General features: G+C 34.5%; 1 protein-coding gene and 1 long non-coding RNA gene across 12 annotated transcripts in view; one reads left to right on the top strand and one right to left on the bottom strand.

Annotated features, from left to right (window-relative positions):
• Nucleotides 1-19792, bottom strand: part of DPYD (dihydropyrimidine dehydrogenase) — a 791077-nt gene that overhangs the window by 743206 nt on the left and 28079 nt on the right. For 2 of the 3 annotated variants that reach the window (XM_038541239.1, XM_038541240.1), the window contains exon 2: nucleotides 6963-7073. In XM_038541239.1, the coding sequence (XP_038397167.1) occupies nucleotides 6963-7073 (111 nt within the window). Of the gene's footprint in view, nucleotides 1-6962; nucleotides 7074-17570; nucleotides 17699-19792 lie in introns of those variants that run through there. The other variant, XM_038541241.1, reaches the window with a different exon arrangement.
• Nucleotides 17660-19792, top strand: part of LOC111096372 — a 118005-nt gene continuing 115872 nt past the window's right edge. For 7 of the 9 annotated variants that reach the window (XR_005361163.1, XR_005361164.1, XR_005361159.1 and 4 more), the window contains exon 1: nucleotides 17815-18046. This is a non-coding gene — a long non-coding RNA (uncharacterized LOC111096372). The other 2 variants (XR_005361166.1, XR_005361165.1) reach the window with 2 other exon arrangements.

Genomic DNA, 19792 nt, shown 5'->3' with positions numbered 1-19792 from the left:
ATCCTACTGTGGTAAGTGATGCAATGGCTGGCCCGTTATAAACAGGCAATAAAGACAAAAACAAAAATAGTGACTAAGATTGTGAGTCTCACATAGAAAAACAAGAATTTATCAAAACCTGTATGTTACTATAGTTATTTCCCAGAATAAAAAAAAAAAAAAAGTCAATGATTTATTTTTATTTACTATTCAAGCAACTTTACTTAAAAAGTTCTGGTGCCAGTTTGCACGACTGCAACCTCTGGTTCTACCATGCAATAGTGGAATCCTGGACAGGATGTCTAATAATTGGCTGTCTTTAATTGCCTTCCCTTTTTATTTTCACCCAGTTTTCTGATTTGTAACATTATCTGGTCTTCAAAAATTGCTAATGGAAAATGAGTGCAAAATATTTATGTAATTAGGACAGTTCAACATTTTCAAAAATGGCAAAAATAAACAGCAGTTATGGAACACCTGCTTAAAAGATACTGGAAATAACTGCTTCGTGCTTCATTAACCAGTATAAACACATTGCCAGTTTAAATCCCCTACTGAATTCAGAATTTCCAATTAGTACTAGAATGGTATCAACCTGCCAAGGGAAGAAATTCCTGAATAAAAAAATTTCAGAATCGCCATTTGCAGAACTCTTTTATGGTCAAACAGAGGCCTATCTTCTAAAACGCCTATAAATTTGTTTATTAAAACTAAACCTGTATCTATTTTAATAGACAATTTTAGACTATAATTTGTGATTCATTCATTTTTGAGTGGCATTCAGTACAGTATCTGAAATATGGCTGTTTCCAGGACCAAAATGGACAAAAGACAGGCAGATCTGGACAGAAGACTATACAATGGCTCAAGAAAACCTTCTTCCCTGGGAATTTAAAGAAACCCAACCCACAACCCTGATTCACCTATGCAAAGAGTAATAAGTCAGTGATTATCTGAACTAAATCAAAACAAAATTATAAAACCAAAGCAAAATAGTTATTAGAAAAATCAAACAAAATAAGCATAAATAAATAAAACCTTTGTATTTGGTAGTCAGGAAGTCAGTTGAAAATGATCTCTTTACCTTCAGAAATGATAAAGATTATTAGTAAAAAACAAAAATGTGACAACAACCACAATCCACATTTTACCTTGATGATTCCACTTTCGAATAATCTTACTTGTCTTTCCTAAAGAGGCCAGGTAATATACTGAAAAGATGCACTAGATCCAGATGACCCGAATTCTAGATCTAGCAACACTAAGTGATTTGATTATAAATTCAAGTAAATCATTTAGCATTTTCAGTAGAGTCTAATCCATAAAACAAGAAGACAAATCTGAGTTGTCGACTTCATCATGATAAAAATCAAATGTAACATGCAAAGGTACTCTGGATACTACAGTACAACACAAGAAAATATGTAATCCTTATGCCTAGTATATAAAGAATACATAAAAGAAGGGTCATATACACTCATGCATCCATCCGAAAGACATTTAGTGAGCACCAACTGTTCTAGAAGCTGAGAACATGGCTTATGAAAAACAACACATGATGAACAAAACACAAAAAAACCCTACCTCTTGGACTTTATATTCCAGTGGAAAGAGACAGAAAATAAACAAATTAGTGAGTGTAAAACAAAGTATATCAGTGATGAGTGATAGAAGAAAAAATAAGCAGAGAAGTCTAAGGACAGCTCAGAGGGGTACAGTCTTCAAGTTTTAAAGAGTGGCCAGAGAAGGCCCTGCTGAGGTGACAATTGTACAAGGAAATTGTGCAAACTCCAAGCGAGCTGAAAAACCACTGAAAGACTGAGCACAGAAATTTGAAAAGGATTCTCATGTTTATTAAGAAGAGATTCTACTAGGAAAGGCAAAAGCACAGAAATTGTTTCAAGGCTATTGAAACAAACCAGATGGGAGATAATGGTACCGGCTTAGAAAAGTTGGTAGTGGTGAAGGTGGTAAGAGTAAGATTCTGGATATAGACAGCGTTGGAAGTGAGGATGAAAAATGAGATCACCAACATAATGAGTCTCTGAGAGAAAGATCTAAGCCTGGACACGCTAATATTTAGGGGTGAAAAAATGAGGAATAACCAATAAAGAAGCCAAGGAGATACTAATAAGGGAGTTTGATGTCCTGCAAGCAAAGAGGAGAAAAATATTTCAGGAAGGAAAGAGCAACTTTCTGTATGAAGTGCTGCTGATAATGCCCCAGGATTTGACTCTTTGTTTAGCAATTTAAATTGATTTTCCCTAACAGCAAAATTTGAGACAGGGATTTGGGTGCAGGTGATTTACGGAGTAAGTGCTATTCAGGAAAAGTACAAAAGGAGTAAAGGAAGGTAGGAAGGAGGGAAATTTGCAGAGTAAGGATGTAGTCAGTGGTACTGTCTAGTCATAGCCAGAGCAACAGGGCAAGGCTCAGGAGCATAAGAGCCCACAGGAGTCACCCCTGCCTTAAAGCAAGTGGACTGGCTTGCTTCCTTCAGGATACTGTCTTTGTCTTAAGCTTCCAGAAGTTTAATTATGACATATCTTGCTATGCATTTCTTCATGTTTCACTCAGGTTTGGGAATCTATAGGTTTACGTTTCTTGCCAAATTTGGAATTTTTTTAATTTATTTATTCATGAGAGACCCATAGAGAGAGAGAGAGAAGCAGAGACACAGGCAGAGGGAGAAGCAGGCTCCATGCAGGGAGCCCGATGTGGGACTCGATCCAGGGACTCCAGGATCACGCCCTGGGCCGAAGGCAGATGCTCAACCGCTGAGCCACCCAGGCGTCCTTAAATTTGGAAAGATTTTAGCAATTTCCTTTTATAGTATTTTTCAGCCCTGCTCTTTTTTCCCTTCCTCTGGATAGTAGCAGAATTCCAGTAGTCTCTCCACTATCACAGAGGGTAACTAAGTGGGGACGTGGACCCACTAGGCTACTAGCTAGCTAATGGGGATAAAAGGACTGGCTCCCTATTCTTTCACCCAGCAGAGGTATGTGGGCATCTCATCTCATCACAGAGCAGAAGTCTAGGTTCCCTACTCAGGCTTTATGGAATATACAGGGATTGGGATCACAGTTTTTCTTGCTGTGTTTGGCTAGAGTAGAGAAGTTACTGTCTGAAGGTTTTTTTGCCTGGTATTTTAGCCAGAGAGAGCAGACTATTGTTAGGAACTTCTGTGTGTGTGTGTGTGTGTGTGTGTGTGTGTGTGTGTGAGTGAAGTTAGCATTTCCAGTTCTCCAATTTTTTTAGCTCCAAGACCAGGATATTTCTTCATTTTATTTATCTATTTTATTATTTCCATTTTTTCCAAGGCACTTTTAAAATTTATTTTTATTCTTTTATTAGTTGATTTAAGTAAGCTCTGCACCCAATGTGGAGCTTGAATTAATGACCCCAAGATCAAGAGTAGCATGATCTAATGACTGAGCCAGCTGACCCCCCATCAAGACTGGGATAAATGCAGAAAGAAGAAACCCAGGAAACTCACTACTGTTTCATTCTTTATGTTGCATTTCTCTAGCTAGTTGGCCCTCTCTCTACCTTTCAAAGTCTGTTTGCTTTATAGACATTTAAGGCTTTGTAATTTTGATGAATGATTATAAAACACAAGTATAAACATTTACAAATTAAAAAAATAAATCATATCTTTGGTTACAGTTTAACCTTTTAATCAGTTCTTCATGCAAACACAAAGAATAATGAAAAGGAAAGGAACCACATTCTTTAACTGCACTGAGAATAACTTTCATCCCTAAGCTCCATATTTCCACTTTGGGTATGACTTCACGGCTCTTTTTTAAATACAAGTGTGTCAAAAAGAATTTTCAAAATGGTATACATCCAGAGCAATAAATCTGATGTTTTAGCTTTCATTTTCTATTAATACTTGCTTATCACAGAAGACCTGAAATATACAAAAGTGCTAAGAAGACAAAGCTAATCACTATTAACATTCCATTATATTTTTTTGTGTGTCTTGGTGTGTAAGTGCATACAATCATTCTCAAGTATAATGCTTCATGCCTTTTCCTTGTAACATAGATTTTATTTTTCCAGATCAATTATTTTAAAAATAATTTCCATGGTTGCACAATTTACCACTGAATGGATCTGCCCTAATTAATTTCACTATAACTCAATGATTGCAATTCAGTGGGTTTTCCCCCACATTTTTCCCTACTAAATAAATAATGTAGGAATAAGCTGTATTCTACTTCATTCTTTACCTGCATTCCTAATTCTTTGTTTAGGATAGTTTACTAGAAAATGAATTATTGGGTGTAAGGGTTTGTTAGTTTAAAGATATTGATATGGACTGAACCATATCCCCCACAAATTCATATGTTGGAGTCCTAACCTGCAGTATCTCAGAATATAACTGTATTTGGAGACAGTCTTTACAGGGATAATTGAATTAAAATGAGGTCATTAAGGGAGGCTCTATTCTAGTATGATTGGTGTCATTATTAGAAGAAATTTGGACACAGGCACATAAAGGGAAGACCATATGAAGACATAAGGAAAAACCAGAATAAAATAACCCTGCTAACACCTTAATCTCAGATTCCCAGCCTTCAGAATATTGAGAATTTCTGTTCTTTAGGCCACCCAGTCAATGGTACTTTGTTATGGCAGCCCTGGCAAACTGACACAGGTGTTGATGGATATTGTCAAAAATACTGTCAAATTGCTTTTCTCAGAATTTTTGCCAATACAAATTTAATGTAGAAAGCCCATCTCACTACATCTTTGTCAATTACAAACACACACACACACATATATATATATATATGAATGAGACAGTTTACAGAATAACATTTTGGAGTAAAACCCTAAAATAAAAATAATAAAAATGATAAAGAAAAAGGAAGTCTTTCTCAATAAAACCCTTACCATAAATAGTTTAATTATATGTAAATGAGACCTTAGAGAAGTCATACAATTTATCTGGATCAGAGTTCTCATACCTTCAAAATGATTTAGATTTAATAATCTTTGAGAGTTTTCTAAATTTGAAATTTACATGATTTCTTTATTCACATCATAATATAAGATCATGCCTTAGCATTAGTCTATTATTTGATTTAATGATCAATTTTGTCCACACTAGTCTCCTTTCAGAGACCTCACAGTGGAAAGCAAAACTCATCCAAATATACAACTGAACTCCAAATCCAGGTTTGCTATTAAGTGGCTGTGTTATCATCTCAAATCACATTGTTTCTTTGTATTTCTAGTTCCTTTTTGCATTTAAAATAAACTTTGCTGGGTGTCCAGTGACAAGAAAATTTTAAAAATCACATGAATAGGATCCCTGGGTGGCGCAGCGGTTTGGCGCCTGCCTTTGGCCCAGGGCGTGATCCTGGAGACCCGGAATCAAATCCCACATCAGGCTCCCGGTGCATGGAGCCTGCTTCTCCCTCTGCCTGTGTCTCTGCCTCTCTCTCTCTCTCTCTCTCTGTGACTATCATAAATAAATTTAAAAAAAAAAAATCACATGAATACATACATATATTTTAATTTCCATCACCAAAGAGTTCATATGTAAGGATGAAAGAAAGAAAAATAAACTAAAATCATTATATTAGACAGTATAAGCAAAGTACCAAAAAAAGCTAATGCAAATAAGCTAATACTATTCACTGTTTCACTAACTGAGAAAATTAATTCTGGGGAAATTGATTTTGAGAAATTGCATAAAAAGGCCATTGCTTTCCTAATTTAAAAATATATATCCCCTAAAACAGTATTTTAAACATTGCCTTCAAGGTTGTACTTAATCCCCATTTATGGTCTCAAACTGTCAGCCTCTGTGTTAACGTCATAGAATCAGTTAAATAACATTTAAGCAATCAGTAATCTCAGACATTTGTCCTCCAGTACCTCACTTGAAAATATTAAATGTTCATACTATTCCCCAAATATTGTTCATATGTTTCCCAAAAGTGTATCTTAACATTTTATATATACCAGTGTACTCTTCTTCAGTTGAATTATAATATCTGTAATATGGAAACTCTTCTGTGTCATTGTGTCATTATACAAAACAATTTTTAAAGGCTTTAACTTAATTTTATCTTTTTCATCATGGTAAGTGCACTCTTTAATTCCCATCACCTATTTCACCCATCCCTCAGCCACCTCCCCTCTGGTAACCATCAGTTTGTTCTCTATAGTTAAGAGTCTGTTTCTTGGTTTGCCTTTTTTTTCCTTTGCTCATTTGTTCTGTTTCTTAAATTTCACTTGTGAGTGAAATTACATGGCATTTGTCTTTCTCGGACTGATTTATTTTGCTTAGCATTATACTCTCTAGCTCTAACGATGTTGTCACAAATGGCAAAATTTCATTCTTTTTTATGGCTGAATAATCAATATTCTATTGCTTATATATACCACATCCTGTTTATCCATTCATCTATCAATGGACACTTGAGCTTCTTCCATAGTTTGGCTATTGTACATAATGCTGTAATAAACACAGGGGTGCATATATCTTTTAATATTAGTGTTTTCATATTCTTTGAGTAAATACCCAGTAGTAGAATTACTGGATCATACAGTAATTCTATTTTTCATTGTTTGAGGAACCTCCATACTCTTCCACAGTGGTTGCACCAGTTTGCACTCCTACGAACAATGCAAGAGGGTTCCTTTTTCTCCACATCCTCACCAATACATTGTTTCTTCTGTTTTGATTTTACAAAGCAATTGTAAGGGAAATTTTATAGATTTTTAAGAAAATAAATTCTGGTACCACACTAAAACTACATATTTTTTTAAATGTTTCAATAGATTTTAAAGGAATAAAATCAAAGACACTTTTGAGATTACTCAAATATAAAATAAAATATGAAAAGAATACAGTTGTGCTTTACACATATTTAATTCTTTTTCAAAGTAAATGTAAAATTTTGCCTTATTATGTGTAAGAAGAGATCATTTTCAGTGCGAAATCACCTATTGATGGTACTTACAGAGCAGTTTTTGTCACTATTTCTTTTCCAATGTCTCTTGTCTACTTTCTTGGCCGAAGTGGAACGCAGCATTGCATGAGTTTGTGTTCGAGGATTTAAAGCCAGGATACTCTAAAGATAGTATAAACAAAGTATAAACATATATGTTGTCATTTTAAGAAATCAAAATTTTATTTTAAAATTACCCTGATACACTCCCAAAGACATATACTAAAAATGTTTTCTCCTTTTGCTATTGTAATTCCACAATAAGCTTATCTAAAGTAATCATGTACGAGGCAATATATTCGCTGATTTTATAAGAATATTTATTGATCAGAATATGAAGGATTTAAAAAACACATAAGCTATACCAAAGACTCTTTAAGATAAATTTTATACATAGCACTTTTAGATGAGAATGAAATCAGAAAATATGCAGATTTTATTTAAACTTAAAATGATATTCTTCATTTTAAGTTTTTAGAATTTACAAATTGCTTTCACATGCTCTACCTAATTTAATTTAACAATAGCTACTATTATCTCAAAATTTTGGATGAGCAAATAAATTCAAGGTGCGTAAGTAACCTGCTTGATATTTCACATTAAATGCAGAAGGAGCTGGCTTAGAACTCAGTTCTTAGCATTACTCAGTTCTTAGCACTACACTTCTATTCAAATTCATCCAGAAATAAAGTCTTTATTTTATGGGATATAGAAAAGAAAACCTTTTTTTTTTTTTTAAGATTTTATTTATTTATTCATGAGAGAGGCAGAGACACAGGCAAAGGGAGAAGCAGGCTCCATGTAGGGAACCCGATGTGGGACTCGATCCCGGGACCCCAGGATCATGCCCTGGGCTGAAGGCGGGCACCAAACCGCTAAGCCACCCAGGGATCCCCAGAGAAAACCTTTTTAACCACATGTGTAGATACATTAAATGGCACCTGAATAACTCAATAAAGAATTAATTTCAAAATCCTGTCTTTTTTTTTTAAGATTTTATTTTCTTATTTGAGAGAGAGAGCACAAGCAGGGGGAAATAGAGGAGGAAGAGGAAGAAGTGGATTCCCCACTGAGCAAGGAGCCCAGTATGGGGCTCAATCCCAGGACCCAGGCATCATGATTAGAGCTAAAGGCAGATGCTTAACTGACTGAACCACCCAGGTGCCCCTCAAAGTCCTGTCTTAAGCAATCATTTATAAGAAAACCACTAGAGGCCTTCTAGAATGGTGGCATGAAGATCTCTGCAGATCAATTCCTGAGCAAAACAAACATACCAATAAAATTAGTAAAAATAAAAATATTTAAAATCTCCAGGAATCATCCTAAAGTCAAAAAGCAAATGAAGAAACATTTATCCAAGAAAAATCTACTAAAACTTGGTAAGAATAGTGAAGGTCTGTTCTTTTGAAGGATGGCCTACCTATGCCCACTCTCCCTGCTCCCAGCTCAGCATGAAAGAAATTCCACCTCAGGTGAGTGCAGCCAAGAACACAAGGGTCTATCTGCCTCTAGCTTCCAGGTGAGGCTGTGGGATTTCCCAGAGAAGGGAAAACTATTAGCATTTCTCACCCACCCCCCTACCCACACCTACTATGCAGCAATTAAACTCTACAACGTGCAACTGAGAAGTCAGGAGCTCCCTTGCTTCATCTAGCCCCCGACTCATAGAACAGAGGCTTCACCTGAGGAACAGTATGCCCACTATCCTGGAGTCCTGATCATCCTCACTGCAACTTGCTCACAATTTGGGAGTTAATATGCCAGGAGAAGCAAACTGAGATCAGAAGCTATTGTCTATACTAATGCTTTGCCTCTAAAACAAGAGTGTCAATTTAAAAAAAGCATGCCACTAACCACCCCTAATTCTTTAGCTATGGCTCAGAGATTTTTCACAGAGCAAGAGTAATGCCATAAGAACATACAGCTCCCCTCTCCCCACAAAGGAACTGACTTTACTAGAATTAGTATGTAGGGAAAATCAAACCTATGGGAACTCCCAAAACAATAGTTTGATGGCAAACAGTTAACAGGAGCGTGATCACTTCATGACAACACTAAACTAAATCATAAGGCATACAGTTTACCAGAGAGAACCAGGGAAAGAAATAGTTAATAACAGCTCTCCCAGGGGCACCTAGGGGCCTCAGTCAATTAAACCTCTGCCTTTGGTTCAGATCATGATCTCAGGGTCCTGGATCTCCCTGCATGGGGCTCCCTGCTCAGAGGGGAGCTTGCTTCTCCCTCTCACTCAACAGCCCTCCTGCTTGTTCACTCATATTCTCATTCTCTCTCTCTCTCTCTCAAATAAATAAATAAAATCTTAAAAAAAATAAAATGTTTGGGGGAAAAAAAGGATAGTTCCCCAAGGGTTACAAGAAATCTCAAAGACTCCCTTCAAAAACTATTCCTGTAGGTGCCCAAATTTAATTGACTCACACTGTGGAGCAATTTATATCCCAGGGTACTGTCAAAAACAATAGAGCAATTAGCCAGCAATCACTGGAAACTAAGAGCTGGGTGTAATACCAACAGATTTGGGCAGTTTAACAACAACAACAAAAAGAGAAAAGGCATATAGAGCCCTGATAAAACCAATAGCATCCCAGAGTTATTGTGCATAGGCCCAAGACTTCACCCTATTCATATACAATCGGAGGTTCACACCTTGGGGGAAACAGACTTCCTAAAAATAGTCCATCAAGTCACTAAACTAATAGGCAAACACCAATAAGGCCCATCTTTGAAAAGGAGGTAGTTAATATCCAGAATCACTATAATATTTTATCTAAAATGTTCAGTTCTTAATTTAAAAAAATCACAAGACATTCAAAGAAACAGGATTGTGTGTGCCACAATAGGAAAAAAAAAAGGGGACAACAGAAATTCCTTCCAGAGGGCACAGGTATCAGATTTAACATACACAAAACTTTATCCATAGTACACTCCATTCACTAACAGCAGAATGCACATTCTTCTCAGGTGTACACAAAACATTCTCTATGACAGACCATAATGCTAGGACATAAAACAAGCCTCAATAAATTCTTCAAAACCATACATGGAATGGAATCAGATATCAATAACAAAAAGAAATTTGGGAAAATCACAAACAACATAGATGAACATAGTAAAAATTATGCTGAGTAGCCAGTTATAAAAGCAGATATTGTATGATCTCATTTATATAAAAAGTCCAGAGTAGGCAAATACGTAGAGACAGAAAGTAAACTGAGCTTCCCAAGGGTTGGAGAATTAAGGGGAAATGAAGTGATTGCCAAAGGGCAGATGGTTTCCTTTTGGAGAGATGAAATTAATGGTGGGGATGGCAACACAACTCTACAAATATACTAACAGCTTCTAAATTCTATACTTTGTGTGAGTAAATTGTGTGGTATGTGAATTATACCTCAAAAAAGCTGTTATGAAATAAATAATAGTCACTGAATTCTTCATTCAGCAGATATCATTGTGCACTGTTTTTATTCTACTAAACATCAATGGGACTTACTTTATTAGCTCAATATAAATGAGGATTATTTTTAGTAATTCCTATACATAATGCACATAAGATTTCTTCAAAATCCATCAATTCAGATGTCTAGGTTTTCTGAAAAACAAACTTCAAATAGAGCTATGAGTTTTAAATGGTTTATTCCTTATGATGAAATAAAGCCAAAACAACATATTAATAAAAGCCAACATAAAAAATATAATCTCATTTCTATACATAAAAGTTGAAAACACTTTATTATAAAATAAATGTGTATTTTTTATCATTTTCAACCTTGAACCATTACTAATCTCCTACATTAATTCAAGCTGATAAATAAAAAGATGACATTTTTTAAAGGTAAATATTGTGGCCAACATTTAAAGGGGAAAAAAAAAAAAAGAACTGGGTAACGGGCAAGATGGTTCCATTTATTTTAGCTTTTACTTCACAATCCATATTGTGATAAATGATTATGTTTATCTATGTCAGCATAGTAATGTAATTTTTTAGAATAAACATTCTGAATGCAATTTATTGGCTGCTTATCACAGTAACTTTTCTTTTACATAACATAAGTAGAAAGTATAACATAACATGAAATATTGGGTTAACCTTTAGGAAAAGGCAGTGAGTTGAATTCAATGGATCTTGGATAAAAATAAATTGGATTGTGGAGAATGGTTACCAAGAATTTGACTTAATATCCCAAATGAAAAGTGATATAACATAAAAATTCAAAATATAAGTGTAAGAAGGCTGTTCAAAACAATTTTCCAAAGCAAGACATTTTAAAACTAAAAGTCAATATCATCAATAACTAAATAGCTGGCAGAGTAATACGAGAAAGTTCTAAATTGCATTCTTCCTAAGAAATGACCAAAGCTAGATCCAAACAGGGTTGCAGGGTCCCCTCTCCCAATAAATTCAGCACTTTAAGAGGCCTGTTAACCCTTTCAGATATAAGGCATATTACTTAGAGGAGATTTTCTCCCATACAAAGAATTTGACCTTGGGCTTTCTCAATCACTTTCAGTAACACAATAAAAATGTACTGGTGATTCTGGAGGCAAAACAAACAAAAACAAAAACCAGAATTTGAGAAATTTTCAATACACTAATTTTAGTTTAAGAAATGATAGACTATGATCCAGACACAGATTTACATGTGAGATCAAATCAGGGTTATGTGTTGTCACTGTGTGGTCTATCAACAGTATTCTGGGAAATATTGGGAAGAATGCCACAACATACAAACTAGAATTTGGCATCTGAGGAGAGTCTTTATATACTGCCACAGAAGGTACAAAGAGGAACCCATATTGACTACAATCACAGACCCTCATTTTACAAATAAAAACATTGTCTTAGTCTAAAAATACTGGAACTGTAGTAGTATTTGAGAGCTTGAATTCCAATTGCAGGAAGCCACTTGGCCAAAATGTCCTCTTTCTAAAAATGTGGCTTTGTTTTATATCACAATACCAGTTATTGAAACATAATGCATCATTAAGCTTCCCTCACCCTTCATATTTTAAATTATAAGCAAATGTTGCCTTTTCAATCCTGGCCATTACTATAATGCTGAGCTATTAACATGTTACACACATTTGGACATTTTAGATTTAGAGGCTGACCTTGGTAAATGAGAACTTATTTAAGTTATGCTTAAATTTTGTCTTTAATGGCTTTTTCTGAGTCTTCTGTAAGTTGTCTGTTTCCCATTCCATCAGATAAAAATTTTAAAAATGAGAGTAAAACTCATGTTTTTCTCATTTTTTTTAACAACTGGCATTAATATCTTCATTCCAGTAAAACATTTTATTGTGTTGCCATTTTTTTCCTCAATAAATATTCTCAACTAACAGGAAAACAGAATTATCTATTGATTAGTGCTTTTTTTTTCAGTATTTGTTGTTTCATCCAGGCAATAATCTAACAAATGTTGATCAATGAAGATCTGAACTTTTCATTACTCAGTCACTTAAAAGTCTCTTGCTTACAAGCCCCAATCTCAACCAGTTATCCCACCCTTTCCAATTTCCATCGTCAAAATGTAGTGTGAGTTTAAGTATCTTTAGGAACTTACAAAGGCATCTTTGGTTCTTGGATAATCTCAAAACTGATATGATTCACTCTCCTACTGGGTTGCAAGCAGAAGAGAGAATGCAGCTTCATTTTGCTTCCTATACCCACACTCATGAGACAAATTTGTCTAAAGTCTGAAAACCCTGGAAATCTATGCTATTCAGTCCTGGTCAGGGACTCTCAGATTTTCTTTATCATCATCATCATCATCATCATCATCATCATCATCATATTTTAATGCACTTCTATTCTTTGGCCAATATCTATTCTAGACTTCTTTTCCTTTAGGTTGAACTACCTTTACAATTAACTTTCTTTTTCTTTTTTTCATTTTACTAGCTCTACACAAAGGCCAATTTTCCCTTTATGCACAATGTCTAAGTCACTGCAGTTAATAAATAATCAATGAAGGAAGGAGTCTATGACAGTTCTAAATCTTACAACTTTCATTTTATTAAGTATCCACTAAGCAATATGCATAGTGTCTGATGTTAAACTTGGGCTTAAGTCTTAGCTCTACTATTTTTGCAATTCCTTTTTTTCTTCAACAATAAAATGGTCATTAGCAATGTACCTTCCTCAAACTGGTTGTTCTGAGGATTAAATAAAATAAAACTGTCTAGAATGTGCATGCTGTGAGTGCTTACTACCTGTTGTCAGTTAGTATGTGACAGAACTAGATTTTAGGCTCCATTCACCCAATGTATATTCGTGTTCTTTTATTTCCAAGTTTGAATATATACAAGGGAGTATTTTTTTTAAGTACAGGAGTATTAAAAAAGATGAAGGAAACAGGTAAAAAGTTAACTATAAATGAAACAGTAAGAAAAAACAGCTGTATCCAGGTGAAACCAAATCATTGATTCTGAATTTATCTGTGCCCTATGCCTACAATTTCAAAAGGAGATGCCTCTAAATGCAATATGCTCTTCACAAATTAAAATGGCAGTGTGGAAGGGTCATGAAATTCAAATATAGGTTTTTAAAATCCACTACATATAAATAGAAATGCAGATGTCATTTTATAATACATACAACAGTATATAACTCATGGACCTTTGGTCTCAACATGTTTGGGTAAATTCATATTACAGTTCCTTCCAGAGAAAGGTCAGACCAAAAGTGATGAATTTATAAAACATCAAAAAACTCATCAACTAGAAATGAATGAGCCCCTTCAGAATGCTAGTCATATTGCCTGGGGAATTTGTTCATTTCTATTGAACAAATAGTTAACACAAATAAAATAGTTTATGCATCTTAAAACATCCCATTCATCATGCCACTCTTACTCAACACAGGAAGGTTAGACACATGAAGTTGTTGCCAGTATGTACTTTCCTTTGCTTATAAAATACACACCATACACCAGGCACCTCAGTGTTCTCTAATTGTAATAAATGTCTTTTTATTATCTTTCAGAAAAGATTGAGAACTTAAACCCAGAAACCATTACTTATACATCTGGTATTAATCTTAAAATTCCTAATATAAGAGAGAGCATGCCAAAAGTGGTGACTGATTCTGACTTAGACACTGTATTAGTCAGTTTGGGTTGCTACAAAAGAATCTTACAGAAGGGTGCCTGGATGGCTCAGTTAGATAAGCAACAGACTCTTGACTTTGGCTCAGGTCATGATCTCAGTGTCATGAGATGGAGTTCTGTACTGGGTGTGGAGCCTGCTTAAGATTAAGCTTCCCTTTCTCCCTCTATCCCTTCTCCCCACCCCACTTGTGCATGCACTCTCTTTCTTAAAAGAAAAAAAAAAAAAAAAGAATCTCAGACTGAGTAATTTGAACAACAGACATTTCTTTTTCAGTTCTGGAGGCTTAGTTCCAACAAGGTGCTGACCTATTCAGGTACTAGTGAGAGACCACTTCCTAGTTTGCAGAGAGCCACCTATTCTCTTTGTCCTCACAGGGCACAGAGAGACAGAGAGCTCTCTTGGGTCTCTTCTTATAAAGGCACTAAACCCAGTATGAAGGCCCCAGCCTCATGGCCCCAACTAACCTAATTATATCTCAAAGGCCCTATCTCCGACTAATATCAACTGAAAGTCAAGGCTTCGAAACATAAAATTTAAGAGGGACACAGACATATAGTCCATAATCATCATGGAAAAAACTCCACTGTCTGAGGAACTGTACAAATGCTATAAATAAATACTGGGCATTAACTTACAAGATAGCTTTATCTTAAGATTACAAACAGTACCACATCGAGTTTACACCTTTATTTTATTAAAAAGAAACTTCACGGGGTGTGAGGGAATAAGCAAAATGGATAAAGGACAGTGGGAGACACAAGCTCCCAGTTATGAACAATTAAGTCAGGGATGAAAGGTACAGCATAGAGAATATAGTTAATGGTATTCTAATAGTCTTGTATGGTGACAGATGTTAGCTATACTTGGGGTGAGCATAGCATAACATATAGACTTGTAGAATCACTATGTTCTGCACCTGAAACTAATACATCAAGTATACTTAAAAAAAAAAAGAAAAAAAGAAACTTCAAAATAAACAAAAGCAGTATTATATAGCATTACTTAATTTTTTTTAATAAAATAAAAACCACATTAATGAAGAAATTAACAATAGCCATTAGGTATCCTATTTTATTCTTTAAGGCATATGAACAGCAAAGCATTAATAATATATATCCTAATTTATATACTCTACATATATTTTTAGTACAAAAAGTGAAAATCAAGTATCATGTGCAAACACCATGTGATGTCAAAAATAGAAAAAAATAAGAACCTACACTACAGCTATTTCCTTCAAAAATTTCACTACTTTAACCATAAACTATTTGATATAATGTTACAAAATATCCATGCATTATATATTTAAATGAAAACCAACATTTGGAAAAGGCATAATTATGAAAATCCATGCTAAAATAGCATCTTATGTTGGCAAGAACTGAATATATATATGAATCTATATGCAGAAATCCAAGATAATATTATGAAGGGAGAAAACTTATAAGGATTATTACAGTACCATAAAAGAAAAAATTCACCAGTTCACTGGGTAATTATGAAAGTTCATATTCTAGAGTTTATGCTTTTTTCATTCAAGAATAATTATTTTATCCTAAATCTTGCTTTACAAAAATTGTCTCAAAGTAAAATCAGCCTTACAGAGTCTTTTTAATTAATATGAAAACTACTATGATTTATCTGTAATCCACTTACTTTTGTGGATAAGATATACTGGTTTTCAAAAGATCTGTGTTTACAAGACCAAGGGTCATTTTTAGTTCAAGAGAGGTTAAGTGCATACCAGCATGCCAAAGATAAAGCACTAGTGACCAACATACAGAAAAACTGGAAAACAAAACTTAAGAATAAATAAGGAAGTAGGATCTTGCCTAATTGAGTTTTGATTTTTTTTTTAAACTAGTAAACTGAGCAAGTGCCATGATTCTCAGGTTCACAAAATGTAATAAATCAAGTACTGACTAGTTGCCCTTTATCTATATGGGCTAGTAAGTGATTTACATCAGAAATAAGAAAATGAATTTTTTAAAGATCTATGAATTTTTTTGATTTATTAGTATGAAGGATTACTATAAGATACTTTCTCTTTTGAGAAAGGTAAGAATGGAACAAAGAGTATATGATGATTTAGGAAGTTGGACTATAACCAAGAAAATGAAACATGTGAAAACACTCATATTATTATGCTAAGAGTCTTAGTTTAATTCTCAACTCTCCATAACTTCTGCACAGTATTCAATATTGTTAATTCACTCCTCTATCCAGAAACTCATCTGCTTTGGTCCATGATGTCATGGCATTAAGACCACTCTTCCTATTCACTATTTTTATTTTTGTACTTTTCATTTCCCCTCTTGACCACGAAGGCTTTTTGGACCTCTACTATCGGCCTTTGACTAATGATTACTTTTCTAAATGTGAGCTTTATATCTATATTCTAAACCCTGAGATCTCTGCCTTGATCTATTATCATCCATTTCATTGGATGTCAAATAACCCACTTGCATGCTCTATCAGTGTCTCAATTTCTTAATATCAAAAACAATGCATTGCCAATCCATAACTACTACTTCTTTTGTTCCTTAAATTCAAATAATGCTAGTCAATGTTAGTCACATCTAGCCTGTCTTTTGTATTTTCTAATTTTCTAATCTACTGCAGATCCTTATGCAGAAGGCTTGCATTATAATAATATTCTCATTAAATTATCCACCTCAAGTCTGTGCTTTCTTCTTTCTTATATGACAGCCTCCATACACACATATAAATTATGTGTACACATGCACACATGCACACACAAAGCTTAAATGGCTCTCATTTATATACATAATGCCAATAAAAACTTACTATTCAGTCTCATACCCACCTACCATTCCAACACATCTCCACCTCACCTATATGTATGTTTTGTTTTTTGTTTTTTGGTTTTTTTTTTGACGCTGTTGTTTTTTAAGCAGGCTCCACATCCAGCCTGGAGCTCAACACAGGGCTTGAACTCACAATCCTGAGATCAAGACCTTAGCTAAGATCAAGAGTCCAGTGCTTGACTGGCTGAGCCACCCAGGGGCCCCTTACTTATGTGCTGTTTATTGAGTCTATGTATGGACATTCCTATATCCATACCTCTGCTCCTATCACTCTCTGTATTTGGGATACACCCAATTTATGCTAGTTTAGATGCTAAATTTTAAGTTCTAAGAACTATTTTCTAAAATTTTAGAAGCACTGTCCCTCCCTCTACTTAGATTGCATCCATAAACATTTACAGAATCTAATGCCACAGTCATTCATTTGATATAATATGATATTAGTAATCATTAATATACATGTCCTCTCCCATCAAAATGCTCACTAAAAACCTCAAAAGTGAGGATATATTTTAATATCCCCCTGTCCTCAATACCAAGCATACTTCATTAGTGAAAATTTGCAACAACAAAAAAATCTTTAATGAAAACATTTTCTTAGCAAAACAATAATAACAAAAGGCAGCAAGAAACTTCCACTGGAGAACAGAAGGATGTTGATACTTGCCAAATCAAATAGAATTCTGTTTTCTTCTTTGTGTTCATTCTATTGCAGAGGATAAAGAGAACACCATTCAGTACTCGTCAGCAGTTACACAAATTTTAAGCCATATAATCATTAACTTCTCCAAAATGAGAAGTCGGTGTTTTCCTCACTTTTACGGAAAGGCTTAATCATGCAACTCACTTGCTGAAGCAGCAGTGAAACACTTCAAACTGAACCTTGAAATCTGTGGTAATAAAAAGTCAGCAACAAGTTCTGACAAGAAAACAAATGAATTACTTGTTCTTATTCATTCTTCAACTGTTCTCAGGACAAAATTTTGGATTTTATTATGCAACACAGGCATCTCCAACATGACAAAGACATGGTCCCTAGAACAAAGAGGCTGCAGACCACTGAATGCAACAAACAGGACAAAATAAAAATGAAGTGATTTGAGTATGTTCGTGGAGTACTGCAAGGTGCTGTGAAGTCTGAAGGTGAGTCTAGGAAAGGCTAAATTTAAAGGATATATTTATGTTTTAAAAAATATATGCGGAAATCTTTAAAATAAAAAGGAGATCCTTTAAACAATTTCCATTAAGAGAAAATATGATGTTATTTGCAGCAATAAAAAGCTGGACAATACCTACAGCAGAAAGAGAAAAGTGAAATTACAGTCTGTCTACAGTGGAGTTTACCTATACCTACAGAGTCTCGCTCTCTCTGTGTCTCTTATGAATAAATATTTTTTTAAAAAAGAAAAGAAATAAAATAAGTTCTATTAGAAATAACCCTGTATATTAAATAATATTTTAATATAAAATTCCTGTATATAATTACTATGGAAGCTACTTATGTTCTATTAATAAATGATATCTTGTATTCTTAATTAATGCCCTTTGAATGCCTACAGAGAATGGTCTCAATTTAAAAAGTAATAGTATTAGGGAGTGGAAAATATTCAGTATAAAGTCGATCAAGATATTTCAATTTTTTTTTTTAAGATTTTATTTATTTATTCATGAGAACACACAGAGAGGATTGAGAGAGAGAGGCAGAGACACAGGCAGAGGGAGAAGCAGGCTCCATGCAGGGAGCCTGACGCGGGACTCGATCCCGGGTCTCCAGGATCACGACCTGGGTTGAAGGTGGCGCTAAACCACTGAGCCACCCGGGCTGCCCGATATTTCAATTCTTTAACAAACATGATCTAGCAATTCCAACTTAGGGGCATCAATATCTCACTTTAAATAATTTAAGTTTAAACCTAAAGCAAGATATTTTTTTAAAAAATGATGCCTCTTCTGCTAATCAGCCTTTATAATTAAATACTACTTGACTTGGGAGAAATGGGAAGTGAATGTTAATGGATAGAAATTTGTGGGGGGAACAAAGGTTTAGTCTCTTTTATATATATATATACTACACTTACATAAATTAACAAGAAAACAAGAAAATGCCAAAAAAAATAGGAAAAGGGCATAAATACTTCACAGAGGAACACATGTATATCTTCAGTCTAAGAGGGACAAAAAGAGAAAAGTTCAGCTACCCATTGAGTCTTCGTTGCAATAAGTCTCTGCTCATACCAAGTTTCAGATGAAGACCACACTGCCCAATATTTCTCTTTTGTGCTTTGTTAGACATTTTAATTTTTTTTTTCATATTTTCTGCCTTTTTTTTCAACTAATTTTTTTTTAATTACAGAGAAAGGGAGGGGCACAGGGAGAGAGAGAGAAAGAATCACAAGCAGGCTCCACACCCAGCACAAAGCCCAAAGAAGGGCTCGGTCTCACGATGGTGAGATCATGACCTGAGCTGAAATCAAGAGGTGAATACTTTTTTTTTTTTTTTTTTTTTGACCATGCATCTATTCTTTAATGTTTTCCCATGATATACTAAAATAAAAACAACATTTCAGCCTCAGACAAAAAGGAAAAGAAGGTAAGGGTATAACCCTATAAGGTCACAAGACACAATGAAGTTTAAGTACTCAAATAAAAAAAAAATTAAAAAAAAAAAAAAAAAAAAGAGGTGAATACTTAACCAAGTAAGCCACTCAGGGACTCCTCAAGTATCTTTACACTAGCTTTACTGAGATACAATTCCCCACATAATTTACTCACTTGAAATATACAATTCAATGTCTTTTAGTATATTTGGAGTTATGCCACCAGCATTGTAATACCTTTTAGAGCATTTCATCAATGCACCCTACAAATTCATACCCATTAGCAGTTACT

Source organism: Canis lupus, chromosome 6 (assembly GCF_011100685.1).
Source record: "Canis lupus familiaris isolate Mischka breed German Shepherd chromosome 6, alternate assembly UU_Cfam_GSD_1.0, whole genome shotgun sequence".
Taxonomy (NCBI): domain Eukaryota; kingdom Metazoa; phylum Chordata; class Mammalia; order Carnivora; family Canidae; genus Canis; species Canis lupus.
The sequence above is the reverse complement of the archived record's forward strand: the minus strand, read 5'-3'. Positions and strand labels throughout refer to the sequence as shown.